The sequence below is a fragment of the Elaeis guineensis genome, chromosome 4, assembly GCF_000442705.2.
Source record: "Elaeis guineensis isolate ETL-2024a chromosome 4, EG11, whole genome shotgun sequence".
Taxonomy (NCBI): domain Eukaryota; kingdom Viridiplantae; phylum Streptophyta; class Magnoliopsida; order Arecales; family Arecaceae; genus Elaeis; species Elaeis guineensis.
The window spans coordinates 59764881-59790288 of NC_025996.2; the positions used below are offsets into that span (position 1 = coordinate 59764881).

The 25408-nt window shown below is 35.7% G+C and overlaps 1 protein-coding gene across 1 annotated transcript in view; it reads right to left on the bottom strand.

Moving 5' to 3' along the window:
• Window positions 1-1689: 1689 nt before the first annotated feature.
• LOC105042780 (probable sphingolipid transporter spinster homolog 2) overlaps window positions 1690-25408 on the bottom strand; it is a 95446-nt gene continuing 71727 nt past the window's right edge. The window contains exons 11-16 of the mRNA XM_073256596.1: window positions 17146-17222; window positions 15958-16071; window positions 7365-7484; window positions 5069-5197; window positions 2733-2811; window positions 1690-2134 (exon numbers count right to left, since the gene is read on the bottom strand). Of these exons, the coding sequence (XP_073112697.1) occupies window positions 2010-2134; window positions 2733-2811; window positions 5069-5197; window positions 7365-7484; window positions 15958-16071; window positions 17146-17222 (644 nt within the window). The 3' untranslated portion in view covers window positions 1690-2009. The remainder of the gene's footprint in view (window positions 2135-2732; window positions 2812-5068; window positions 5198-7364; window positions 7485-15957; window positions 16072-17145; window positions 17223-25408) is intronic.

Consider the following 25408-nt stretch of genomic DNA (forward strand, 5'->3'; position numbering starts at 1 on the left):
AATAAATTTGGAGGGCTACAATTGCATAGAGTGGAGAGGGTTTGGTTTGAAGGCTATGTTTTAATCTAAAAGGATCTAATAGTTATGATGCATTCGAGGTAGTAAGATCCTGTTAACTAAGGAGTACGAAGAGATGATGGAAAAAATGGATAGTAAGATTTAATGAGAATCCATTTGCTTGGTTGTGTTTATTTGAAAGGTTAGGATTATAGGAGAGAAGAAAGGGCTAGGATTAAGAGAGAGAGTTCAATCTAAGCACGAGGACATAAGCTAGATGAAAAAATTTGATCAAATCTTCCCTTCCTCAAATAGGTGAGGTGGAGGGTAATCTAATGGTGCAGGTTAATAATGGCATTGATGGGAATATATTATATTTTGGAGAGATTTTAGGATTTCTTCTAAAGATGATAAAAGGGCTAAATATAGGTACCAAGATTATGTCAATACTTTAAGAATTTGATATCCAAATGGATAAAGTTAGTTATGGGAGAAAATCTTTAAGTTTGTCATTTAATAAAGCTAGAATTAGATACAAGGGTGGGAATATGGAAAAATTTTGTGAGCATAGATATAATTAGAGGAGCAAGGGGGAACCAAGTTAGTTTGGAGAAATAATGAAGTGAAGCCTCTTATGACACCTCTCAAGTAATCACAAAAAAAGAGGACAATGGTGGGTTGAGATGAGAACGGTTTATCATAGTGCACTCCCATAAGCAGAAGAAGAATCTTCCTTGAATGCACTTATAATAAGAGGATATGGGTCATCAGATGAGAGCAGAAGGGATCCAATCACAGCTTAGCTAATCCAAACTTATATTTAATAAATAAAAGATTCAATTTGGTTGCATGTATAAGATTTAGAGACTAATTAGGCTCATATGCTATGCTTGACCCTCAAATTAGGATAAATTCGATTTAGAGAGATAAGATAATCCTTAAAAAAGGTTTAATAAGTCAGAGAAGTGTTTAATCAGCACAATCAGATAGGTTGATTTGGCTAGATTTGGATAGGGTAGGGTTAATTTGGAATTAGGTTGGCACAGATGAGCTAATGTTCGAGCCGGTTAGGCAAGGGTCTGAGTTGGATTGAATAATGTTCAGGTACAACCAGCTTTCTTGATGCAAATGCATGTCCAGTTTCACTGCCACCAACAGTCAGCCTGCCAAATAAGGTTTAAAAAATCAACCGAGCTGTGCACGGTTATCCACATCCAGCATGGGAGGTCTTAACACCCAACCTTCAACTGCAGCAACCGTTGTGCATAACCTAACTTACAGGGAAGTTGGTCTGGTGCAACAAATGTATAACACTGCTTTTATGATTTTCCTGGCACCATATGACAAGAAAAAAGGAATAGGATTAACTCGGTTCCTAACAGGACATTTTAATCTTCACTGACAACTGTAGTTATAGTAATCTTGTTGGCCGATAATTGGTAGCTGACGAACAGGTGAAGGCAGGTTGAAAAGAACTCACCTGGATTATTAATTATTCACGAGTCAGTTAACTGGAAAGGAGATTCTTCTCGCAAATCCAAGGATTATTTAGACATTTAACCATTCAATGAGGCAGACATGTCAGAAAATTGTCAACTTGAAATCATGTGCTTCAACTACTACAGCTCAACCAACCAAATAACAAAATAATTCACTCTTGCACTTAAAAACACAAAGAAATAGAAAAGCAGATGCATCAGAAAATATAATCCTCAAATAGAAATAAAATTCATGTTTCCAATTGCGGGTCTCCTTCAAATTTATACATTCATTGCCCTGAAGAAAGGAGGGTGGGATTTATGTTCCTGTATAATTAGACGTGATTCCAAATCTCAGAAGCCAAAGATTCAGCTATATACATTTACACAGCCAGAACCAGAGCGAATTTAAAATTCTGAGTGGTCCTCCCTTCTAGAAAATCATGTAGATGCCTCCATGGCACCGTCGCATCGCTCGGTACAGATCTACAACTGGACAAATCTTAAAACATCAGTGGCCCAGTTTGCAAAGTACTAGGCAGTTTCTTCCAATGTCTCATTATTCCCATCAAGCAATGGCCTACGGTTCGATCTCTCAACAGGAGGAATGCCATGCTCACTTTCTTCGTTAAACCTGTCCACACTGTGAAGAAAGATACCTGCCCAAACAATGATAAAGTTTACATTCAATTTGCTGAAAATGAAGCCAAGGAAACACATAATAGAACAGTCATGAATTGGAAAGATGGATTTATGCAACAAAACAGGGTACAAGGTTCATGGAGGATAATAAGGCTGCAGAAAACTATCTGATAGCTTTCAGAAAGAGTACAATAAAGGTTGTCTTGATGAAAGGTACTTGTCTTGATAAAAAACAATGAAGAAACATAGCCAATGGATTAAGCATGATGTAGCTTATGCTGAAACTTGACAGTCAGATATTTGTGACACACACGCACGCACGCGCGCACACAACAAAAAAAAAAAAAAAAAAAAAGGAAGAGAGATCTGTGTGGAGACTCAATGCCAGAGCCTTATACTTTTGGCACTCATACTAAACAGATTCATGAACCAGCTCCATCACTAAACTTCTAACAGCTACTACATTATTTCATCACAACTGACAATTAGGAGTCACAATAGAAGGCATACAATAGTCAGTATATCAGGACAAAAGTGGCTGATCAAGCCATCAGCGCACCTGTGGACAAATATATTGAAAAGAAACAATTTTGAAGTTCACGGAATAAAACATACCTATACACCATATTATAGCTGCAATGAAAAGAACAGATGTTAGTATAAGAGCAGTTTCTCTCCAGTTCTTGACATAATCCTGCATCATACATCCAAGCCAATATAAACTTGTGTAAGCAAAAGAATATTTCAGACATCATCACCAATAGTGAAATCAAAGTGTATCACTAAAAATTAAAAAAGAGGAAAAATACATCCATCCAAAAGGAATCAAGAGGTAAATGAGTCGATAATATCAAAAAAGTAAATCAAACTATTTATTTATATAGGGAAACAAACTAGAATACAACTCAACCCACCTCCTTACCTCCCCCATAGCTAACAAGTCTATTCCAACATCTGGTATCTCCAATAGACCACCTTCAGTCCATGTGATAACCTAATTATCCTTCAACCATGGTCATCAACCTATCCTAAAAGCTCTAGTTTCTGGAAACCTGGTTTATATCATCCAAGAGCGCTGTATTTTACATATTCACGTTATTAGACTTTTTCTTTGGCAGAGCATTCTGGAGAAAGAAGCAAAAAGAAGTCATATGATAAGCCTGATAGATCCAGCTAACAGCAAATACAATCCAACTGTGATGAAATTTCTTGAGGCTCATCTCAAGTATTGGCTAGTTGCATGTAGGGGTGGCAATGGATTGGGTCAAGTAGGTTTGGGTCGGTCGAGTAAGGATAACGACATCCAAAACCTTGATCCATTCCCAACCTGACCTGATATTGAGTCAAGACCGCTCAAACCATACTCAACCACAGGTCATTTCAGGTCACTTGTTTGACCATAATCGAATCTCTTTTACAAGACCCAATCCCTAATAAACCTAACCTAACCTAAGAAATCCAATTGTTACAATACTCACTAATTTTCAAAATGATTTAAAGAACTATTAAGAAATAACCAACCATGAAAAAAATTATCCAAAATGATGGCACTACCCAACCTAATCTGTTTCGACCCAAATAGAATTTTATCCTCATGATCCAAGTCAGGACAAATCTCTGATTCACATCCACCACATTTAAAGTTTGGGTTAGAAAATTTGACACATACCCAACCGTAACTAAAAAATCCTTGACCCAAGCCCAACCTGATTGGGTCTATTTTTTTCGCCACTAGTTATATGATATTGGAGCATGTAATTGGAGTAATAAAGTGATTGTAGTAAAACCTGAATGTTGATTTTCAAAGATTCCAAGTCATAAGATTTATGATATGTGTCATAGAACAAAGAGACTATTGCCCGAGATTTTTAGTGGTACAGGTTTTTCATCAGAATGATACAATATCAGTAGGGTACCAGAATGGCGAACCAAGAAAACCAAAAAGAATGAAAAGAAAAAAATATAGTACTATTGATCCTGATCGGGGTACAAACCAATACTGGTACGTATAGGTCCAAGAATTTTGACATCCTGAGGTCTGTATAGCTGTTGGGCTAATAGTTTTCCATCAAAACAACATGGTACTGATGGCATTGTCCCATTCTGATGGATTCTAAAACTTGATATTGCCCTTCATCTAATGCATACTCTCATGGATCAAGATTCAGCTCATTAATGCATGGATACGTAGGGTATCAGGAGGCTAAGACCAACTGCTTTTTTAATGAATTAATCACCTTGTTGGAGAACCTATCTAATTAGTTTCTTAACAAAGACAAGGATGAGAGGAAGATAATAGACAATAGCAATTTTTTATGTACTTATATGGCTATGACCAATGAAAAAGCTCCAATTTGTCTTTATCTTTAAATTGCCGAAAGAATTTTGGTAATTCCTCCTTATTATATGCTACCATCAACATTGTAAATGTGGCTATGCAAGGGGAAAAAAAACTCATATATGACAATACTTAAACCAGTAAAGGCATTTACTGCAAGAGATTTGGCTGTAAAAGTCCATCAGACAGCAATTTTCAAGATGCATTTTAAGATGCATTAGAAGGGTATCCACATCTTGATATATAACTTCCATGCAATGAATTAGTACATCTATTTTTGTCAGCATGTATTACCATGAAGCATCATTTTTCTAACAGGTTATAGATTTTAATAGATTGGAGGGGTTTGAAGATTGACTTTGCTTCAAGTCACATCCATATATTACATGCATTAAGTCCTTTACTTATTGCAACCATTCCAATAAGTTTCTGTTGTAGCACAAGCAAACTTAAAATATAGTGTAGTTGGTTTTGTTGAATTTCCATAAGTATATATCAGAGACTCAGTCAAGATAAGTAAGATAATAGACCCAGCAATAGCGATGAATAACCTTGATATTACAGTCACAAATTTCATTGAATGAATCACAGCAACCAAAGTGCTATGACAAACCTGTAACAGCCCAACCAAGGGTGAAGATGGTACGTCACCAAATATGTGGATAGAAACGGTGGACATAGCCATTGATAGCGGTCTCAAGCTAGGTTTAACACAGTGAAGACATACATAATTTACTGGACCCTGCAAAAGCATACAAAAATCATATAAAATAGAATTTACAATATAGCAGTAACATATTTTCTAAATTCTACAGGGCAAGATATCACAAAATCTATAAGTGATAAACTAGCTTTGAACAAAGAGTTTAATTTTATAGATCTGGTGCTGCATATATAAAGGAATAAGTAGGGCACAACATAGTACTGCATATATAATACAATTAAAATAAAATTTTTGTTTTTTATGTATGCATGTGTAAATAAGAACAGCCTAAGAAGCAGGAATTTCAAAGTACTGCAATTTTATCACTTGTTTTATCTCATAAAATAGACATCTGACTGTGTGCTTAAGCAAGGCAAACCAGACCATCACATATATACTAGATACAATCTGAATACCATACATGCATCAGCAGCTACTAAAATATGGTGAGTGCTACATAGACATTAACTGCAGCATTCTGAATTTCCATGTTGCAGATGTAAGATTCACTGCTCACAACCCTAAGTTTATAAACAACTAAAATATAAAACACACGACCAATGATTAAAATGCTTAGTGCTGACTGTGCTGGCTGGCATGAAACAATGCATACCATGCCAGACCGGACTGACATGGCACAGCTGCATGATAATGAGTACCAAGGCACAGCATAACATGCAAAATAACATGTGCTAAGCTTGCACAGCACCAACATGTGGCACTACATGCCTTTCATATGACTAGCTTATGCAATTATGATCATATCAAATGCTCATATTAGTTGTGGTAACATCAATAAGAACTACTACAACAATTCTGAACCTTTGTGCCATCAAGGTCTAAATATGGTTTTCAACCTCATATGCACAGCCATAGGCCAACAATAGTCTGCATGCATATAAACATGGTTCATAAAGTTCAAGGAAAATCTAGTTAGTATCATCACCCTTTGGGCTCCCAAAATTGTTCTGGTAGACAATTTTGTTGCATTGCACGCAGCATTTTCAAGCATGTGATCCATGAAATTGGATTAAACAACATACCATAATTCACTTCACCATGTGGTGCAGGGCCTCAGTAGCCAGAATTTGGAGTTTGTGCCAAAGCACAGAAACACACTCGAAATAATTAGGCTGTGCAAACACCTAGGTTGCATATATACACAATAGTATAAAAAATACTAAAGTTATTAAGAGAATTTTCTGAGTTATTTTAATCGCAAGCTAGTCTTGCCCATCACATCCTCAAATCCACATTACAAGATAAAGCATTTGATAAAAGTTTCATATCTTCAATTACGATGTTTCGGAAGGATAAGTGCTCCCAACGCTTTAATCAAGATAAAAGCCTCAGGCAATGGTATGAATGGCCAATTGGCCATAATAATGAGGGTAGCCAGGATATAGTATACTCTTGGGAAAAAAGGATTATTCAATTGCTGTAGGGGAAGCTTCTTAAGGACATGTCTAGTGAGACTAATGATGGCTTCTTTTTTATGGTTTCCTTTTGATAAAGCTGCTTGTTCTGAACCACTCAAGGAACAATCCAAATGTTACAACCACTATTGCTGATTAACTGATGTATAGATGAGGGTTGGTTGATACCTTTGCATTTCATTTTGATAAATGGAAAGAAAAAACAGTCTTAAGCCAGGACAACTACCAAGAGACCATCAGGGTTTACAAGGGAAGATAGAGGCCTTTCAAATATGGAACTCTCAAGTCTTAACGAAGAAGTCAAATTTTTCACAAGTACTTCCCCTTCATATACTAAACACTGACTTGTCCAAATCCAATAGAAGCACAACTCTCCTTACATTTTTAGATTTGTCATTATTTAATTCTCCCTAATAAGGTTTTGTTCTACTATTATTTCAGATGAAAATCCAGCAAAATACTCCATATTGGATGTATCTTGTATTAAAAAGGAGATGGCATATGCCCTCTTCTATCAGAAGGCCTAAGTAGAATGTGTGAAGTACAAAATTCCAAGTAATAGACTTGAATGATATATGGTTCTTGTGTGGCCCACACTGAAGTGAGTCAATGTTGATAATTGTGACATCTAACAGCTGAGAGAGCAACTTTATTCTAGTGTTTACACAATGAGGTGCACATATATACTTGTTGATACAAGACTTGTTTTGTTAAGAAATGGATCTTTTGAAAGTCGATCTAAGGCAAATACCGTTTGCTAACAACCATACCTGTGTTGCGAAGACTAGAAGTTCCCCAACTGAAAAGAATGCTAGGAAACCGTAGAGGCTTTTGAAGCAGAAAGCACCGAAACAAAATGCAGCCCCCAAAAAAGTTGCTCCAGAAAGAAGCTACAAAAAGAAGTCCAACTTCCCATGGTAAAATACATGAAGTAACTAAGAACTTCAAGTAAGCACAGTAGTTTTAAAACAAAGATTTTGCATGATGCAAGATATAAACTATCATAAAAATCTACATTTTGCACTTAGATAGGAATCTTTGACAATGAGCTACACATAAATTGTTGAGAAATGTGTAGTAACAGGAAGGTCACTTAATGTGGACCCTCCAATGCCACATGCACCAAGAAACTTTTGACAATCAGCAGCTCTGTTGAAAATGGTCTCTGCATACTCACAAGTTTAAAGAACTGCATTGCGATTGATGTGTAATAAAATCCATCAGCCATTAGGCAGATCATGATTTTTGACCATAAGAACACCACACATGATGAAGCACTAGAGTGATGAATATCCTAAATGTTGACATTAGTATAAGAATGTGCATCTAAGCTAAGTTAATCTGAGTACTTGACCAATTATAAGAGGGTCTAAAAGCTAAATTCATATATATGAAGCATTTCACTGAACCCATCCAAAGCATGTTGATCTGCTATCTGATATATGCATAATTACTACAGAAACATTTAAAAATTGCTGAACAAAAGACCAGATTTCAAGACTTTCTTTCCATGACAACAGCTACGAAATAAATGCAGTTTATACAAACCTATATAATGGCATCTGATGAGCGAATCGAGTGTTTCACCTAGTCTGTTTTTATCCTTCAAGTTGCATTTAAACCTTTAGAGGGTATCTTAATCAAAAAGCTGAAATGCAAATTCTATTATCCATGTTGTCAAGGTCTCATGCAGAAAGTACAATTCAATAATGATTGCATTCTAGTACAATCAACAGTTTAATACAATCATTATCCTCAATGATTATGACCAGCAATGGCTCTTCTTAGATCTGCATTATTTACTACGATATAGTTCTGTTAACAAGCAACATTGAGAACTTCTACATTTTTTTGTGTTATAACTGGTATTTGTTTAATGGTTCCAAAATTATTAATCACTCTTCAAGGTAAAAAACACTTCTAGTCAGTTCAAATCCATTGACTTGGAGTCATAAATGAACCTTCAACACTATACCAAAGTTAATTTGAGTTCAAGTTTGCAGATGACTTGATGAAAAGCCAGAGTCGAACCATATTCATTCCTGTAGGGCAATTTTGAGCTGCAAATTCCTAATAATCGAAAGTAAGGAAGAACAGCTGATGCCAACAGAGAAGGTGCCTCAACCAAAAAAATCATACAATTAAGCAATAGTGACAAAAAAGAAACATCACAAGGAGGATTTTCTGTCACAAAATCTCCATTTCATCGAGGAGGCAGCTTAAAAACAAAAAAGCATATATATCTTACAGTTTTGGAGCATCTTTTTCTGCTTTTAAATTTTACCAACAACTAGACCTTTTCTTTATTGAAACTACTAAGCAAATGGTCTCCATAATTATGTTCTACAGCTGTTCTCAGGAGAACAAAAGAAGAAAATTGGTTGGTGAATAAGTGATTATCCAACTGAAACCATCAAGTCTTGGAAAAAAAAAACATTATAGATCAAGTTAAATTCTTATAAATCTGAATCCTTCATTATTTAGGCATTTCATATTGTACAACTCATCTTCATTTTATGCTTGTATCTCATTCATCAATCTCCAAATAATGCATGAGTCATGCTTATGATTCAATATGTATGGATCCCAAATGCACTTAAAGCTGAACTACTTAACGATCTCATCCTCCCTTAGCATATGCAAGGACTTTGAACTCACACCGATGCACCTCCTCTAAGCCAACCATAATATGAATTCACATGTGAATAACACAGAAATCAAAGCAACAATCAGATTTACACAGATGGAAGCAACTTTGCTCTCCCATAAACTTAGTATTTTTGACATGTTGCAGAAAAAAAGATGTCGAAAGACCCTAATTAAAGGTAATGTTCTATAAGATTCCAAAATTTCAAACTTATCTCCATGAAGAACATTGCATTGAACAGTCTGTATACATTTTGTCAAAGCAATGGGAAATATTACTTTGTTTCTTCCCTGGTACTGTTAACCTGAAACCATGACTCGACATATTTTACCATATCCTGATAACCATGACCATAATTATCAAGCCTTGTCCCAATTTCTTCAGGTCGGCCTTATGTGTTCTCATCTACCAAGAATGGCCGCATCCAAGCATTAAAGTCTCAGCATCAGTAACCATCCTAGTTTGGTCCTTGTTTATGGTACTAGGATGGTCACAATTTATTAGGACCGATTAAAACAACCACTAACAACATGAATAAAGAGGAAAAAATAAAATATATATGTATATACCAGAACATCAATCCATCCCAAGAGTCAGAACTCGGAACATGATCATCATTGTCGATCCTGCCACTACCAAACAGGTCAGTTGTTACATCTTGCTTCATGAGCAAGCTAGTATCCCAAGCAAGGTCCATTGAACCGGAACCAGACCCCATGCTGGCCGACCAGTGGTATGGATCAGTACACCCCATACAGGACCATACCACATCTGAACTGACACAAAAATGAAAGCAAGGGAGAGCGAGAACCAGAAAGGAAAAGAGAGAGAGAGGGGGAGTGCAAGGAAGGAAAGAAAGGAAAGCCAGTGGAGATGCCGGCAATGGCCACCAAAGGGCCGCGAGGCCCTTAAAGGACCACTGAGGCCTCCAGAGCTCAGCCCTCTCTCGAAGGACATGAGAATAGAGAGAAATAGAGAGAGAGATAGAGGGAGAGAAAAGGAAGGAAGGCAACAGGGAGGCTACTAGAGGACCACCTAGGCCCTTAGAGGGCCGAAATAGCCCCCACAGCATCCGTGAGGTCGAAACAGAGATGATCCGACCCAATTTCATGCGATTCTTTTTCGCGATTTAGGGTGAAGTCGGCAATCCCATTCCCAGCTTCACCAAACCATTGCCAACTTCACTATTAAAAAGTGCAAAAAAAAAAAAAAAGAACACGAATTCGCGATTGAAATGGAGGCTTCTCACCCCCGTTTCAACCACACAAAGGGGGAGGGCCCTCCCTGGCACTCCAATGGCCAGCACCGGCCATGGCTGGCTCTCCCTCCCCTCCTCTCTCTCTGGTTCACCCTATCCCACACACCACTGGCATCCGTGGCCCTCCGACAGCAATGATGATAACCCTTCGCCGCCTCTGATGGCCTCTCCAACCTTTCCCTCTCTTTTGTTCCCCCTCTCTTTTCCTCTCCTTCTCCTTTCCCTCCTTGCCGGTTTCACATTTTGAAAGTCGAAACTGTCCCAGTCCGCCATTGATACGATTCGGCACACCCTGAACCAGATGGTTCAGTATTCCTTAGGCCCAAGGACATCTTAGGTATTGTTTTCTTGTTAGAACCAAGGGATGCCATCTTGGTATCAGGCCCTGTATTGGTGCCACCTTGTTACTATGTCAATACACCAATACGAGGTCTAGTTCCGCATACCGAGGGTCAATGCATGCCCCTATCACTACCGGTATGGTACAGTACATCCCATACCATTTGGTTCAATACAATATGGCATACCTTGCTTAGAATAGTACGATACTAGTGGACATACTAGGACATCATTAAATGAGCATTGTTTTCTTGTTATAACAGCACGGTACTAGCGGGATATACTAGGACATATCATTAAATGAATCCTTAGCCACCTCTTATATAACTTCAAGCACTACCATATCTTTTTCACAACCATTATCCATGTCATCTTAGGTGATCCCCTCTTCCTACATCCTTCAACAAAAATTAAAGTACCCTTTTTACGGAGCTTCCTCAAAATCTAAAATCTTCATGGTATATGCCTATACCATCTCAATCGATTCTCCATCACTTTGTACTTAGTTAATACAACTGCAACAGCTATTCTAATATACTTATTTCTTAATCTATCATTTGTAGTTCTATACCAAACACATCCATCTTAAAATTTTCATAGATCCCAAACTTGTTCCTGAACCTTCTTTATTGCCAACATTCAAAGCCATATAACATTTTAGGCTTTATTATTGTTCTATATAATTTTTTTTTCTAAGTTTCTAAGGTATGCATCAATCACATAATAATCCAAAAGCAGCTTGCCAGTTCATCCAACCAACTCTAATCCAGTAGCATGTATCTTTAACTATCCATTAATTGTTTTTTCACAATAGGTCCTAAACAATGAAACCTATCAATTTGTGGCATCTGTTTTCCATCAATCTTAACTGCAACCTCATCTTCATTTCTATATTTACTAAAATTACATGACATATAATTGGATTTTCTTTGCTGATTTTCAAGTATTTGTCCTCTAAAATTACTGAAATTACATGGCATATACTTTCTTCTACAAATCTAATTTTGAATTTGATCTACTTTTCTCATCAACCACCAGTATATCATTATCAACTATGAATAGCATATACCAAGCCATCTTTCCTTGGAATTTGGCTGCAAGTTCATCAATAAATGTTGTAAAAAGATATAGACTTGGCATTGATCCTTGGTGTTAATGCTAACTACTAACATATTATGGATTTTGTTACTAGAAATACATTTATTGTACCAGAATGACACCAAACACTTGCCAAAACTCCAACATACATATCTTTAATGTTTTCAAATTTTCAATGGCTCAATCATGGGCACACTTCCTTCTTGAAGCCCATCAAGTTACCTCTCATGGCACCCTATCACAAGCAAACTCCAAGTCAATATAGACCCCATAAAGATTTTTCCCCCTTTCCTTATGTATTCTTATCAATTGTCTAAAAAAGAATATAACCTCTATTATTGACATTTTAAGCATAAATCCAAATTGATTCTCTAAGATTTTGTTCAATTACTCTTTCTCATTACTTCATACAGCCTCACAAATTTACTTTCCTATAACTTCTGTACATCATATTTAGTCTCATAAATAGGCAACATAATACTTCTAGTCTAATCTACCATTATCTTGGTTCGCAAAATCTCATTAGTGAGCCAAACTAATCCAAGGTCACCCATGACTTTCTAAATCTCAATAATTATTTCATCTAGCCTTAATGCCTTACCTTTTCAAAACAATCCCTATCCTAGTTTCATGAGTTGTAAAAAGAAAATCCTGACAACTCATTAATTTATCCTATTAATAAAAATATCTCTAGTAAAATCATCATTTAACAATTTCTGAAAATAGCATCTCCATCTTTCTTTAATTTCTTCATCTTTTACCTATCCTATAATCCTCACTCTTACTGTATCTAACTTGATCGACATTTTACTTTTTTTTCTTACTTTAGCAGTTTTAGAAGCTTTATTCTCACATTCTTTTGAACACAAACACCATACAGCTAAGCATGTGCTATATACTTAGCTCTATTTTTTATACTTCTGCATCAATCTTAGCCTTTTATATCTTTCAAATTCCTCTACATCACTTGTTTTATGCCATTGTTTAAAGCAAATGCTCTTCAGTTAATTGTCTCTTGTACCTTATTATTCTACCACACATCTTATGTGTATATGTTCAGCCCTCTGACCCCTCCCCCCCTCCAGGGACATCCCTATCTACTCTTTTATACAATCAATCATTTGGTCTTCTACTTGGTTCAGTTCTTAAATACTGATTCCCCTCCTTTAATAGTTTATCCCTAGAAATCCAATAGTTCCTTCTTTTAAATTTCGCCATCTTACCATTAGATACTTCTCAATTTTGTTTCTTTTCTTTTAGCTCATCCTATATACATCTAAAAGTACTACCCAACATTTCCCTACGACCACTTTACAATCTTTGCATGTCAATCTCTCCATTCATCATTTAAAAATAATTTATTTAATGAAAAATCCAATCCATTCTTAAAGGTTATTATATGTCATCTCTTCCTTACATCATATTTGCAATCACTATCTCATAAGCCACTGCAAAATCAATAATCGAATCTCCCATTAGATTGCTGTCACCAAAACCAAATCCATTATCTTCCCCACACATCAACTGAAGTCAACACCCTAGAATACCTTGCATTAGTCCATCAATCTCCTTCTGGAATTGCCTTTTTAGTCTCTCCTCTAAGCATTTGCGGGTGCACAAATATTAACAACATTAATAACCTCCTTTATCCTTATAGAATACAATTTAATAGCTGTTAGCTTATCACTTGTTCTTTTTACATCTACTATTTTATCTATCATCTCTTCATACAGTAGTATTCCAACTCTATTTCAATTATTATCCCTTCCTTATACAGTTTATAACTCTTGCCAATATCCCTAAACTTACCACCTTTCTATTTGGTTTCTCATAAATAAGCAATATTGATTCTTCTGTGTGTCCTTGTATAGAATAGCTGTCTACTCTTTCCAGTCAAAGTTCTAGGATTCCAAGTAACAGATCTAACCCTCTTCTTCTGTATAATTAATTTCTTTTGCAATTTGGATGCTTTTGCCCTATTCGAAGAGATTGCTAGCCAGCCTACTACTACAATTACACAGCACTGTTCCACATTACTTCTAGAAAACCTGAACAACCGTTGCATATTTGTCAAATAGAAACAAGCTACATTATTGTGCCACTCACAGGCAATGACAAATGAACCACCCAAGCCTTGCTCATTTGTCATCACAACCGTGTTACAATATGATAGACCGCTTATAAATGATGACCTCACCAACTTTTTCCTACTTTTAATCACAATCGGATTACGTTGTGGTGCTTCGCATGAAACAAGTGATGCTTTCACATTATCACTTCCTTGTTAAGCTTAATGAAACCAAGATGCTAGCATCACAACATTGATGAGCTTCATCATGAGCAAGCCTCCTAGTTTCTCATGACCTACAAAAGAAAAATGAAAATAGAGGATTTAAGTCTTGATGGGACAGTATGGTGTCCCACCATCCCGAGTGTCGGGATCGGACAGAGATGGGACAAGGACCATGATGGGTCATCCACCATACCTAGTGCACGTCTCATTCCACAAAGAATCCAAATGACCCCATTCCATGGGATTTAAATTCTTGGATGATGTCCTTCCAATTTTATCCACTTCCACTTATAATAAATGATTCACAATCCAACCCATGAACCTTGAATCAAAACATTTGACCAAATAAATCCACTTATAGGTGATTTATAGGACATGATCTAACCTTCCACCATCAAAGCTTGTCGCCTACAAGCATGCTACAAGATATCCAAACAACACCACACTTCAAGAAGTTAAACAACATTCATGTACGCATAGAAAGACAAAATTAGAGTATTTAATCCAAGATTTGCTAGAGCAATAGCAGGGCTCATATCAGCTAATGATCGGTTTGGTACAGCATGGGTCCACACCCTACCATGCCAAGTGTACCAAAATAGGTACAGGAAGCGGGAGAGATAGGAGAGGGCAGGAGGGAGGGAGAGGGAGAGAGAAAAAGAGGGGGAGGGAGGGAGGGAGGTGGAGGGGCTTACCAAGCCATTCACTAGCATCAAAAAGAGGAGAGAGGCCGGTTAGCATTGAAGAGCAGAGAGAGAGTGGTGACGGAACCTCTTTCAAGACAGAGTGAAAGACAGAGGCTTACCTGACTGTTGATCGACGTCGAAGAGGGGAGATAGGCATCCATCAATGTCGAAGAGTGGAGAGAGAGCACAAGCAAGAGAGAAGTCGAAGGCCGAACATCATTGGGAGGATTTTATAAACGAACAAACCTGAACTGCTTAACCATTTTGGGCCGGCGTCAATACAGGCTGAACCTCCCGATTCGGGTCAGTTCAGCATTCCTTAAATTTTAATCATTAGGGGAGGGAATAAAATGAAATTTCCTTACTATCTACAAATGTTACATGCTTAACTCGCCTCCCAACTGGCTTACTCTTTAACCACCACTACCAACACGCCCCCTAAAGATGACCCATGCACAAAACATAAAAGGAAAAAGAAACACCGAACTAGCTCTTATCATTGAGGACACACCTACCACATACATATAGAATATGTATATTCATAAAGGACTCTAGCCACAAGAAAATGTAACAATCATGGGAATGACTCCATTTATGTAAGCTTTTCCCCCTTTTGAAGAGCTTTGTTTCAGAAAATATCTCTGTTCATTTTGTACACAACTTCAAAACAAAACAATGGTTTCTTTGACATCTTTCCTTCCACATGCTTCCTCCTAATATAGCTTTCATGATTCTCAGCCACAGAACTTATTAGCAATAAATAGAACTTGTTCAGCTTAACTGCAGCAAATATGCATGCAGAGGGACTATTCTTATAAGTTCATATATGTGAGAAATTATTGTAACACAATAGTGTGCAAGAATATCATTATAGACTGATTGCATTCTAAATACACGACACATAGCTTATCAATGTTGACATATCAAGCTTTCTTATGTTTAAATAAGCACTTGACACATGAATAATGCACGATTGAAAGCCAGTGCAAGTCAAGAATGATCTGAAAACAACCAAATTGATGCCTTGTATTTAAATCACTACCTTGAAAGCATTTGAGATTGTAGAATTCATCCAATCAAGAACATAACCACCGCCTAAAGTTCCAAAGATTCCACAGATTATTGTGATCCCTCCAAATGTCAAATCTGCATTGCTCTGACAAAGAAAGAAAAATAAAGCAATGAAAGACAGTACCAAGGTCTTTAACACAACAAACAATTAGTAAAGCAGTGTATAGATTCACGCAATAAAATTATTCATTACTTTCTTGAAGGAATGCTCACACAAAAATATTTTTCAGACTCAGTTTTTGACGAACAATATGATTGTTTGAAGAATGGATTTGGTCATGTGGAGGTTAGCATATCCATTTAATAATGAATAGCTGAAAAGTCCACTTTTCGGTTTTGGTGGATAGTTTCTTCAGAGTGGTGACATGATTAGTTATAAAAATGCTTGTTAGTTCAAGGCTGGCAAATTAAAATTCTGCTAAATATCATCTTGGCCTTCTATGGAGGACTGGTATAATGATTAATGATTCCAAAAAAGATAACTCAATAGGAAAGTCAACATGCTACTTTTATTTTTAGCAACCACTCTGCCCTGCTTAAATATGCGCTAGCTGTAAGTGTAACTATCTTCAATCTCCTATACATTTTGCATTTCCTTGCATTAAACAAGGATACGTAAATATGGAATATCCTTAAAGCATCATAATTGCTTTTGTAAAGGTCACTCATCTATTTCTAAATTAATTATAATGTTGTTTCCTTTTGATGATGATACATAAAACCTATCCACATTAACACATCAGATCTAAGCACAAAGAAGCCAAATAGAGTACAAAGCAGTCACAAAATATGTCAACAAATGTTATTAATGATTTGGTAGCAAATAGTGTTTAAACCCTAATTATCAGCTTGATATAGATTTGGCAACATTGGCACATAAGGAAGCAAGAAATCTTGAAAGTGACCGGCCAGCAATTATTTGTTTGAGGTTTATGACAGGAAGAAAGCAATACTCAGTGTCTGAGATGCAAACTAAGAATTTCATGAAAGAAATGGGAATAGCAAGTAAAAGTATACCAATACGTGCCGGAAATGTTGCCCTCGTTTTTGTTTACTTGCAACCAAAAGTTTGTAATGATTATAGAAATTTAGATATTTGAACAAACATAGGATTTAGTAGCATGCAATAGAACCATCAAACTCAAATGTAGAAGGTTACCATATGGTAGATATCATAACCAGCCTTGGGCCCCCAATATGAATAAGCTCCTATGACAAAATTGTATGCAATATAACCTGAAATGATGGAAGATTTTGGCGATTAACATCATCAAAGAACAAAAAACAAATGTGTAGAATAATGAAGCTGAACATTCCCTAGACAAACAACCCTTATGTTACAATCTTTTAATTCTTTTGTAATAAAACTTTAGTAGATAAAAATAAAGAACAGCCCAATACACGAGGCTCCTGCCAATGCAGGTCTAGGGAGGGTTAGATGTGAACAACCTTAACCCAATGTCTGAAGAAGCTGTTTTCGTGTTTTTAACCCACGATACCTAGGTCACAACGGAGCAACCTTACAATTGCACCAAGGCTTATCCTCTGGTTGATAACAATAACCAATATTTATTATTCTCTTCGAAGTTTCTCCATCGTCACCTCCATCCACACCATGGTCCTAACAGAAGTTCCTCTTACCATCATGCACAATGATCGAGTAAAATAGTCTCTTTCTCTCATGCGTTTGTCTTCCTTCTACTTCTAAACAACGATGAAAAAAAAATAACATGTAGAAGGCTGCCTTTTGTTAGTCTTTTCCTTCATTAAGGAGGATCCTTCTTATTATTGACTTTTTAATATAAATCTCTATCTAGACATGTATCACAGTAACCATATTTTGTTGGGCATCATAAAAGATATTCTTTGTCGAGATAAATTCACCACCAAAGATGGTGCTCTCATTCCCTTATACAACAGCTGCTCATAAGAAATTAATATGACAGCATCACTTTCCTCTCTGTGAACACAAGCTCATCTCTTCCATTCAAGATATAATCAATTCTTATTTCCTTTACCTAGAACGATGGATTTCTCAGTCTATTAGAACTTAACCATTATCAAACTCTGTTGATCAGATATGCAACCATAACCATGACTATTTAGCCAATTTATGAAAAAAAGGTATGTTATGTGTGTCCGTGCATTAACAAAGAGAAAATATCTAGATAATTTCTTGGCAATTTATGAACAAACTTTTCAGTGGTAACTAAAACTCTTATAATAATAACTATCAAGGTATAACCACAACAATCCATCCTGTCCCAATTATTTAAATTTGCTTTATGGATCCTCATTGCCAAGCATTTCTATTTAAGGCCACCTCTTTACCCTATTTTTAGGAAAAGGCCAGCTACTATGTTGTTTTATGTTTTCCCATATCTTCTTCTGAAACATGATATATTTTTGAGTTTGATTCCTCAGCTTCAAATAGTGGATTCTTACAAGATGGCTAAATATATTTTATAATTTCTAACAGACATATAGGACTAACATGCACCTGTTTGATATAGTTGATATAATTTTAATAGAGACCTAGAGATAAATCCCTAGCTATACTTTCAACTTAAAAGTAGCTACCCACTTGAGTTTCAAGTAAAAGTAGTTATCCATTTGAAACATAAGTAAAAAGCAACTACCCATTTTGGCTAAAATGACCCTGATACCCTTATATCCTTTAAAATATTGCAGTATTATATTATTATAGTGTAGTTTTCCTTTACAATAAGATAGTATTACATTATATTAATGTAGTATTGCTTATAATGCAGTTGCTTTATTGTATTATACTAGTACAGTATTTCTTTACAATAAGATAGTATTATATTATGTTAGTGTAGTATTCTTTTATAATAACGCAGTGTTGCTTTATTATATTATACTAGTACAGTATTCCTTTATAATAAGGTGGTATTACATTATCATAGTGTAATATTCTTTTATTGTAGTATTACTTTACAACAATACAATATTGCTTAATAATAGTGCAATATAATTTTACAATAGTATAGTATTAGTTTATAATAGTGTAGTGTTGTTTTATAACTACAAGGGCAATTTGATCATTTTATCCCCATTTGGGTAGTTGCTTTTAAGTTATGTTTCAAATGGGTAGTTGTTTTTACTTAAAACTCAAGTGGATAACTACTTTTAAGTTTAAACTCAAGTGGATAGTTTTTCCTAATTTATCCCAATTTTAATGGGGGGCATTTAGTTAACATATTTTAAGCAAGAAAAATAGTAGTTTGCCCTATACATATTCAGTTAATTTTATAGATGTCATGAGTTCATGATCTGTAGTTTCCCTAACCCTTCCAGCAAGGGTGTTTCAAAACAAGATGTTGACTTTGATAACTTAATCAGCTAAAAAATATATATTCGAAATAAAACTTCAAATATTTTCATGGATCATGGCACTATACAAACATTGCATTGGCAAATGTGGTTTGAGAATCAGTAACCTATGATGATATATTAGGATTGAATCACGTTTCTAGTTTTGTTATTAACATCAGATGTTTATGAAGGGCATAGCATAGATTATGGAAAATTTTATTAATAGCGTGCAAGATTTTTATTCAAATATTAAGGGTTATGGTTGTGTATTCAATAGTTCGCTTCTAGATGAACTGAAGAGAGACTCATTCATAACGATCATATGATATCTACATGCCTATCCTGTGTCATTCTCCATAATTTCAAAATTGATTATGATTAGGATCACCTCCATTTCGATGCCTTTTAATTAGGGCAAAGAGTTTTAATTTTTATTATGAACCTATTCTTGCAGTAGAATTTATGAGTCTTCCTTACAAAACCCACCCTTTCTAATGCAGCATAGGGTGCAACCAGCAATTATTATGACCAACTAGAACATGCCAAGTTTCGTAGGAGCTAGCAAATTCATGGGCAAAGACTTCAACAAGCAACTATTTGACTTTATTTCCATCCCATGAGCGAGCGTGCTCCCTCATAGGATTCAGAGATTTCCACCATATTTTCCTATAAATTTTTCATTGGAGACGGTATCTAATTTTAGATGGGCTCCTATATTTGTAGTTGAATAATTCTAACATGTTTGCTTATTAGCTGGTCCTATTTCTAGTATGATTTTGCATGGGATTTAATGCCTAAATTAAGGGTCATATCTTGTATATGTTTCCAATATGATGGGTCCTTTTGATATATGAATAAAAAAATTCTCGAAGCGAATTTCCTTTATCAAATGAAGGGTTCTTCAATCCAATTTGCCTTCAATTTATGTGTTAATCTCCAAAATTCAATCCTGATGATCGAATCGCTCTTCACCCCTCACATTGTCCCTTCACAATTTTTGAAGAAAACAGAGGAGAGTTGTGGGATAGCCTGAACCAACCTGAACCACTCTGAAATGAGTAGGACCGGGTGGTTGCACTTGATTTAGAAAGTTTCAGATCAGTTTGCACCAGTTCTTGAACCAAGAGGGCAAACTGATTGGTTCCCCTATGTTGGATTGGTACACATCAAATCGGACAGTTGGTGTCTGTTTGGCAGACCATGGCTAATAATGAATAGTGATTTTAGATTTCTGTCATGCTCGCTATACTTACATGCAATCATCAATGACTTGAAAAATTATCTACTTGTTCCGCATCAATTTAAACAGCAATCCTAATTCAAAAAAAATTGAACTAGGTTTGAGTAGATTTCTTGATAGGTAGCATCAAAAACTTGACATGTTTGAAAAAATCTAAGTTGATAATAATGTGAGAGAGAGAGAGGGGAGAAAAAAGAAAGCAGCAGCTCATTTTATTTATGAGTTAGACATGTCTAAGTATATAGCAGCCAAGAACCACATGATCTGCTACTTAAATAAGTTATTATTGTATGCACTCTCTTTTCTACAAATTTTGCTCCCTTTTCTTTTCTCAACAAAATGGAGTAGATGGAGCAACAAGAGAAATAAATTTGTCAAAGAGTTAAAAATTATATATGAATCCACTATCAAATGTAATGTATACATAAACATGTAACAGAATGAAGCTCAAGAGAGTGAACCTTCACTCAAGATCGCTTCATCTTATAATCGAGCCAAGATCAAGCCAGCTCATTTAACTTCAAGCTATACTATAATGGCCATGAATGGCTCGATAAAGATATCAGGTGAGAGCCCAAGGTTCCTCAAGACTTTCAAATTACATTCTTTTAATGTCAACTTAGTTATCCTTTTAAGATAAGTATCGCAACCATCTTGTCTTTCTCCTAACATTTGAGATTGGCTTTATGGATCCTCATTTGCCAAGTAGTCTTCCTAGCACCACCTTTGATATTATTCCAAGGTTCTCTATAGTCTCTATATTTCCTCACAGCATTTGTTACTTGTGATCTTCATTTTCTTTTTTTACAACCTTCAAAAAAAATAAAGTACCTTCCCTTATAGAAGCCTCCTTAGAGCTTCACAGTATATGTCTATACCATCCCCATTGATTTTTCATCACTTTGTACTGAATCTGTGCAACTCCTATAGGCCCTCTAGCATATCCATTTCTATCACACTTCGCCTCGGTTTGGTATGAAGGATGGATTGGAGGACAGATAGATGAAGGAGAGGATGGATGGATGGATCTTCCATCCTCCTACGTGTTTGGTAAAATATGGAATGATGGATGAAAATAATTTTCTCCTCTATTTGATACAAAATAAATAAAAAAAAGAATGAATAATATTTGTATGATATTTTTACTAAACTATCCTTTGATAAAAAATATTATTATTATCAATTTATAACACTTATTCATACTAAAGAAGTAGGATAATTTATAAACTTATAATCTTTATAATTTATAATTATATCAAAAATTATATAAATATTTAATTTTAATTTAACTTAATAAATAATTTTATAAATTAATTATATATGAATTAATGTATTTATATATATTAATTATATAAATAACTAATTAATTTATAATATAATTTAAATAGTTAACTAATTTTATACAAATCATTAACTAAAAATAGTAGATATAAATAGAAAAATAGAGGACAATTTTGATTATTTTCTTATAATTATAGTTACTTTGTGCTAGAATTAAAATAATTAGTCATAAAATTTAATAGTATAGGATTAATAATATAGGTAAAATAAGAATATATATAAATAAAATAAATAAAAAAGTGCGAAATATTATAATTTTGTCAAAAAATTAATGAAGAATAATTGTCAACATAAAAATCCAACCCTCACATGCTTCACCCATCCTTCCTTGCATCCTCCTAATCTGAGAGGATGCAAATTGGTGGGTCAATGTGGATGGACAATCCCTCCTTTTTCATCCATCATTTCTAAAAGCTTTTGAACCAAACGGTGAATGAAGGTTATCTATCCTTCCAACCCATCCATCCTCCCTCTCCTGAGCCCAACCACACGAGATTAGGGGCTATTTGGAGTCCTTGAAGTGCATCTGCATGCAGCTCAAATTATAGAGACAAATAGGGGTGAAAATGGACCGAATATTATCGTCTGCATCCATTTTTGTATCCAAATCAATCTAGATATATGTAAAAATTTAAACATCCAACTAATATCCATATATGTATCATATCCATCAAAAAAAATGGATATAGCTATGCATGACAACCATCTGATCCGTATCCGAATATATCAATTCTACTTGCAAGTATATTTAATTTTATATAGCACCCATGGACTTTTAAGAAAATATACAACTATATTAATATGTTATTAACTTAATTTACCATCCACTAGTAATATCTTTATTTTGTGGTCAAAAAGTTTAATTATCCAACTTATATCCATATTTATGTCCATATCCAATTAAAACAAATATAGATATGAATTTTTTTTGCATTTGACTAATATGCGTATCCATATTTGTATTCGTCAAACAAAATAAATATTGATATGAATATGCTGATACCGATCCAATTTTAGCGATAGGTACAAGCGCATTTGATTAGATGCTTGCAACCCAAACTGCATAGTAAGTTGAGTTTCTTGTTAAGATGTAACTCGAGCCATCTTGTGGGGAGGTTGACTCACAATTAGGCCACAAGACAAGTTGCAACCACTCGAGTAGGTACCTTAATTAAAAAAAGAATTCTCTCTTTCCTTCCCCTCTCTAATCTGACTCCTCCACGATCCCCCACCCCCTCCACCTCTACAGCAACATGACCACCTCTACCCCTTGACCACCTTATCTAACCTTCATAAGGCTTGCACCACCACCCATCCCTCACCATGAGTGCCAAGGTCTATGCTCAAGCCCTCGCCCATGCCTGTTTCATCACCGAACTCCATCGAGAACACACTATCCTCATGCATATTAAGTGCTCCAATCTAGCATTCACTCGCAAGCTATTTGATGAATGTCTGTCAAAGATGTCTCTCTTTTTGAAAGAAATGCCCTACAAGCCAATCGCATAGAGATGCGAAGAGACTTTTCTTTATTTTCTTTCTACTCATTTGTATGACATTAGTTATTTTTATTTACAAGGTATTATGTTTTATCATTTGCTGCATCATATTTTTATGATTATGATAAATCTCATAGATTAAGGCAATGATTTTAGGGCCATGATGAGATCATGCCAGTGAGACCTAAAATCTTGATAGCCCCAATCTAAAATGTTCCTAATCGTTAGATCATCGAGTTGGAGATCGATGATACCGGTAAGACTGGTACATCCTATGTATGCTCGATGGAGAAGGTGGTTGATCTCACAACACTTGTGTGGTGACACTAATACAAGGATGTAAGTGCTCATTAAAAATGAGTTCACTGAACTGATCCGTCAAAAGAACATCTGATGGAGCCTTATAGCATGTCAACAGATGATTCTTCAGTGGAGTGTTGCATGTGATCCTTTGACCTGAAATCACCATGATACATTGTGTACATGGACCCTTTGGTTTATTCCCTAACACACTACTTTGAGATGTGTGTGGGATATTCTGGGTATGGTGAAGTGTGCATGGAGATTGTGAGTGGTCAATAAGAAATCGATCACTCCTTGTAAGAAGAGAAAACATCCTATGTGATCTCATAAGATGATGACTCTGAGTCTCTGGCCAGAGCAGAGATGAACAGTAGAAATATTTTTACTGGTTCATCAATCGATCATCTTCGGATCAAGATACATATGGATAGGTATTTGGTTTGACATATTTCATACGCATGGTCTTTCCGGGATATTGTGTGATCGAAAGATTGAATTGCACGGTAACTCACCACGGAAGGATAATTTTGGTATTTTCATCAAATTTTAAATCTTTCGGATAATCATGACACGTTACTAGACATCAATCTTGACTTGTGAACTCATCAAAATTCAAAGAGTTTAATTCGAGAATCAATTAGGAAAAGTCCTAGTTGATTAGGACTCTTGAACTGACCTAATCCAATCGGATTAGGATTACATCAAGAGTCTTGATCCACTGCTGGCTGATTGGACCCATAGGTCACACACAATAAGATTTGGTCTTGATCCAATCTATTTGAATTTATTATAAATTCAATGGGTTAATTGAATTGCTAGCACATGAATTAACCCAAATTCTCAATTGGGTTCAGTGCAAATATGTTTGTGCTAACCCTTTGCTTGTTGCCTTGACCTAATGTGATTGGATTTGAACCATCTAATTATTAGTTGGTTTATATGGAAGAGTTCCATGTGAATAAATCTTCTCCACGCCAAAAGCCACGCAAGAAAAAATGTGGCGTCACATTTATTTAGGCATTTAAGAGGAGAAGTCCTCTCTTACTCCTCCGAAATTTCTTACCATCTTTCACGCGTTCCTTTTAATATCTCGTGTCATGGGATGGCGCTTGGGATATGGGGCGTGGATGAGGAGTCCTCTTGGGAAACACGTCAAAAATAATGGGACGCCACATCCTTTTATGCATTGAATTGGAAAAGTCCATTTCTTATTGGACTCTTGAATTTTCACGCCATTCTTTTACTCCATGCACCATCTGATGGCTTCTGGAGATATGTTGGCGCAGAAGTGGAAGAGTCCTTCTGCATGAAGGCTCTTCCACAACTATTACTTTCAATATAGAAGAATTTAATCTTGGTGGAAACTATGGGACGTCACATGAGATGTGTTTGCACCTAACATTATTTTTCTCCCTAATCTCTTAATTGTTACACTCCATATGATGGCGTTCAGATTTTTTATGCAGAGGAAGAGTCCTTCTGCAAACGAAACTCTTCTTATTCCATGCCATGACCCCTTGATTTTCATGCAAAAAATGAATTGGTGCGTGTAATGGATAAGGGATGCCAAGAGTTGGCGTCCCATGGTGTCGCCCATCCTTTTCTATTTAAAGGGGGTGCTACACCTGATTTCTACATGCCAATTTGGGCTATAGTTGGGTGTGGAAATGAGAGGAAAATAATGGAAAAAATCTGAGAAAAAG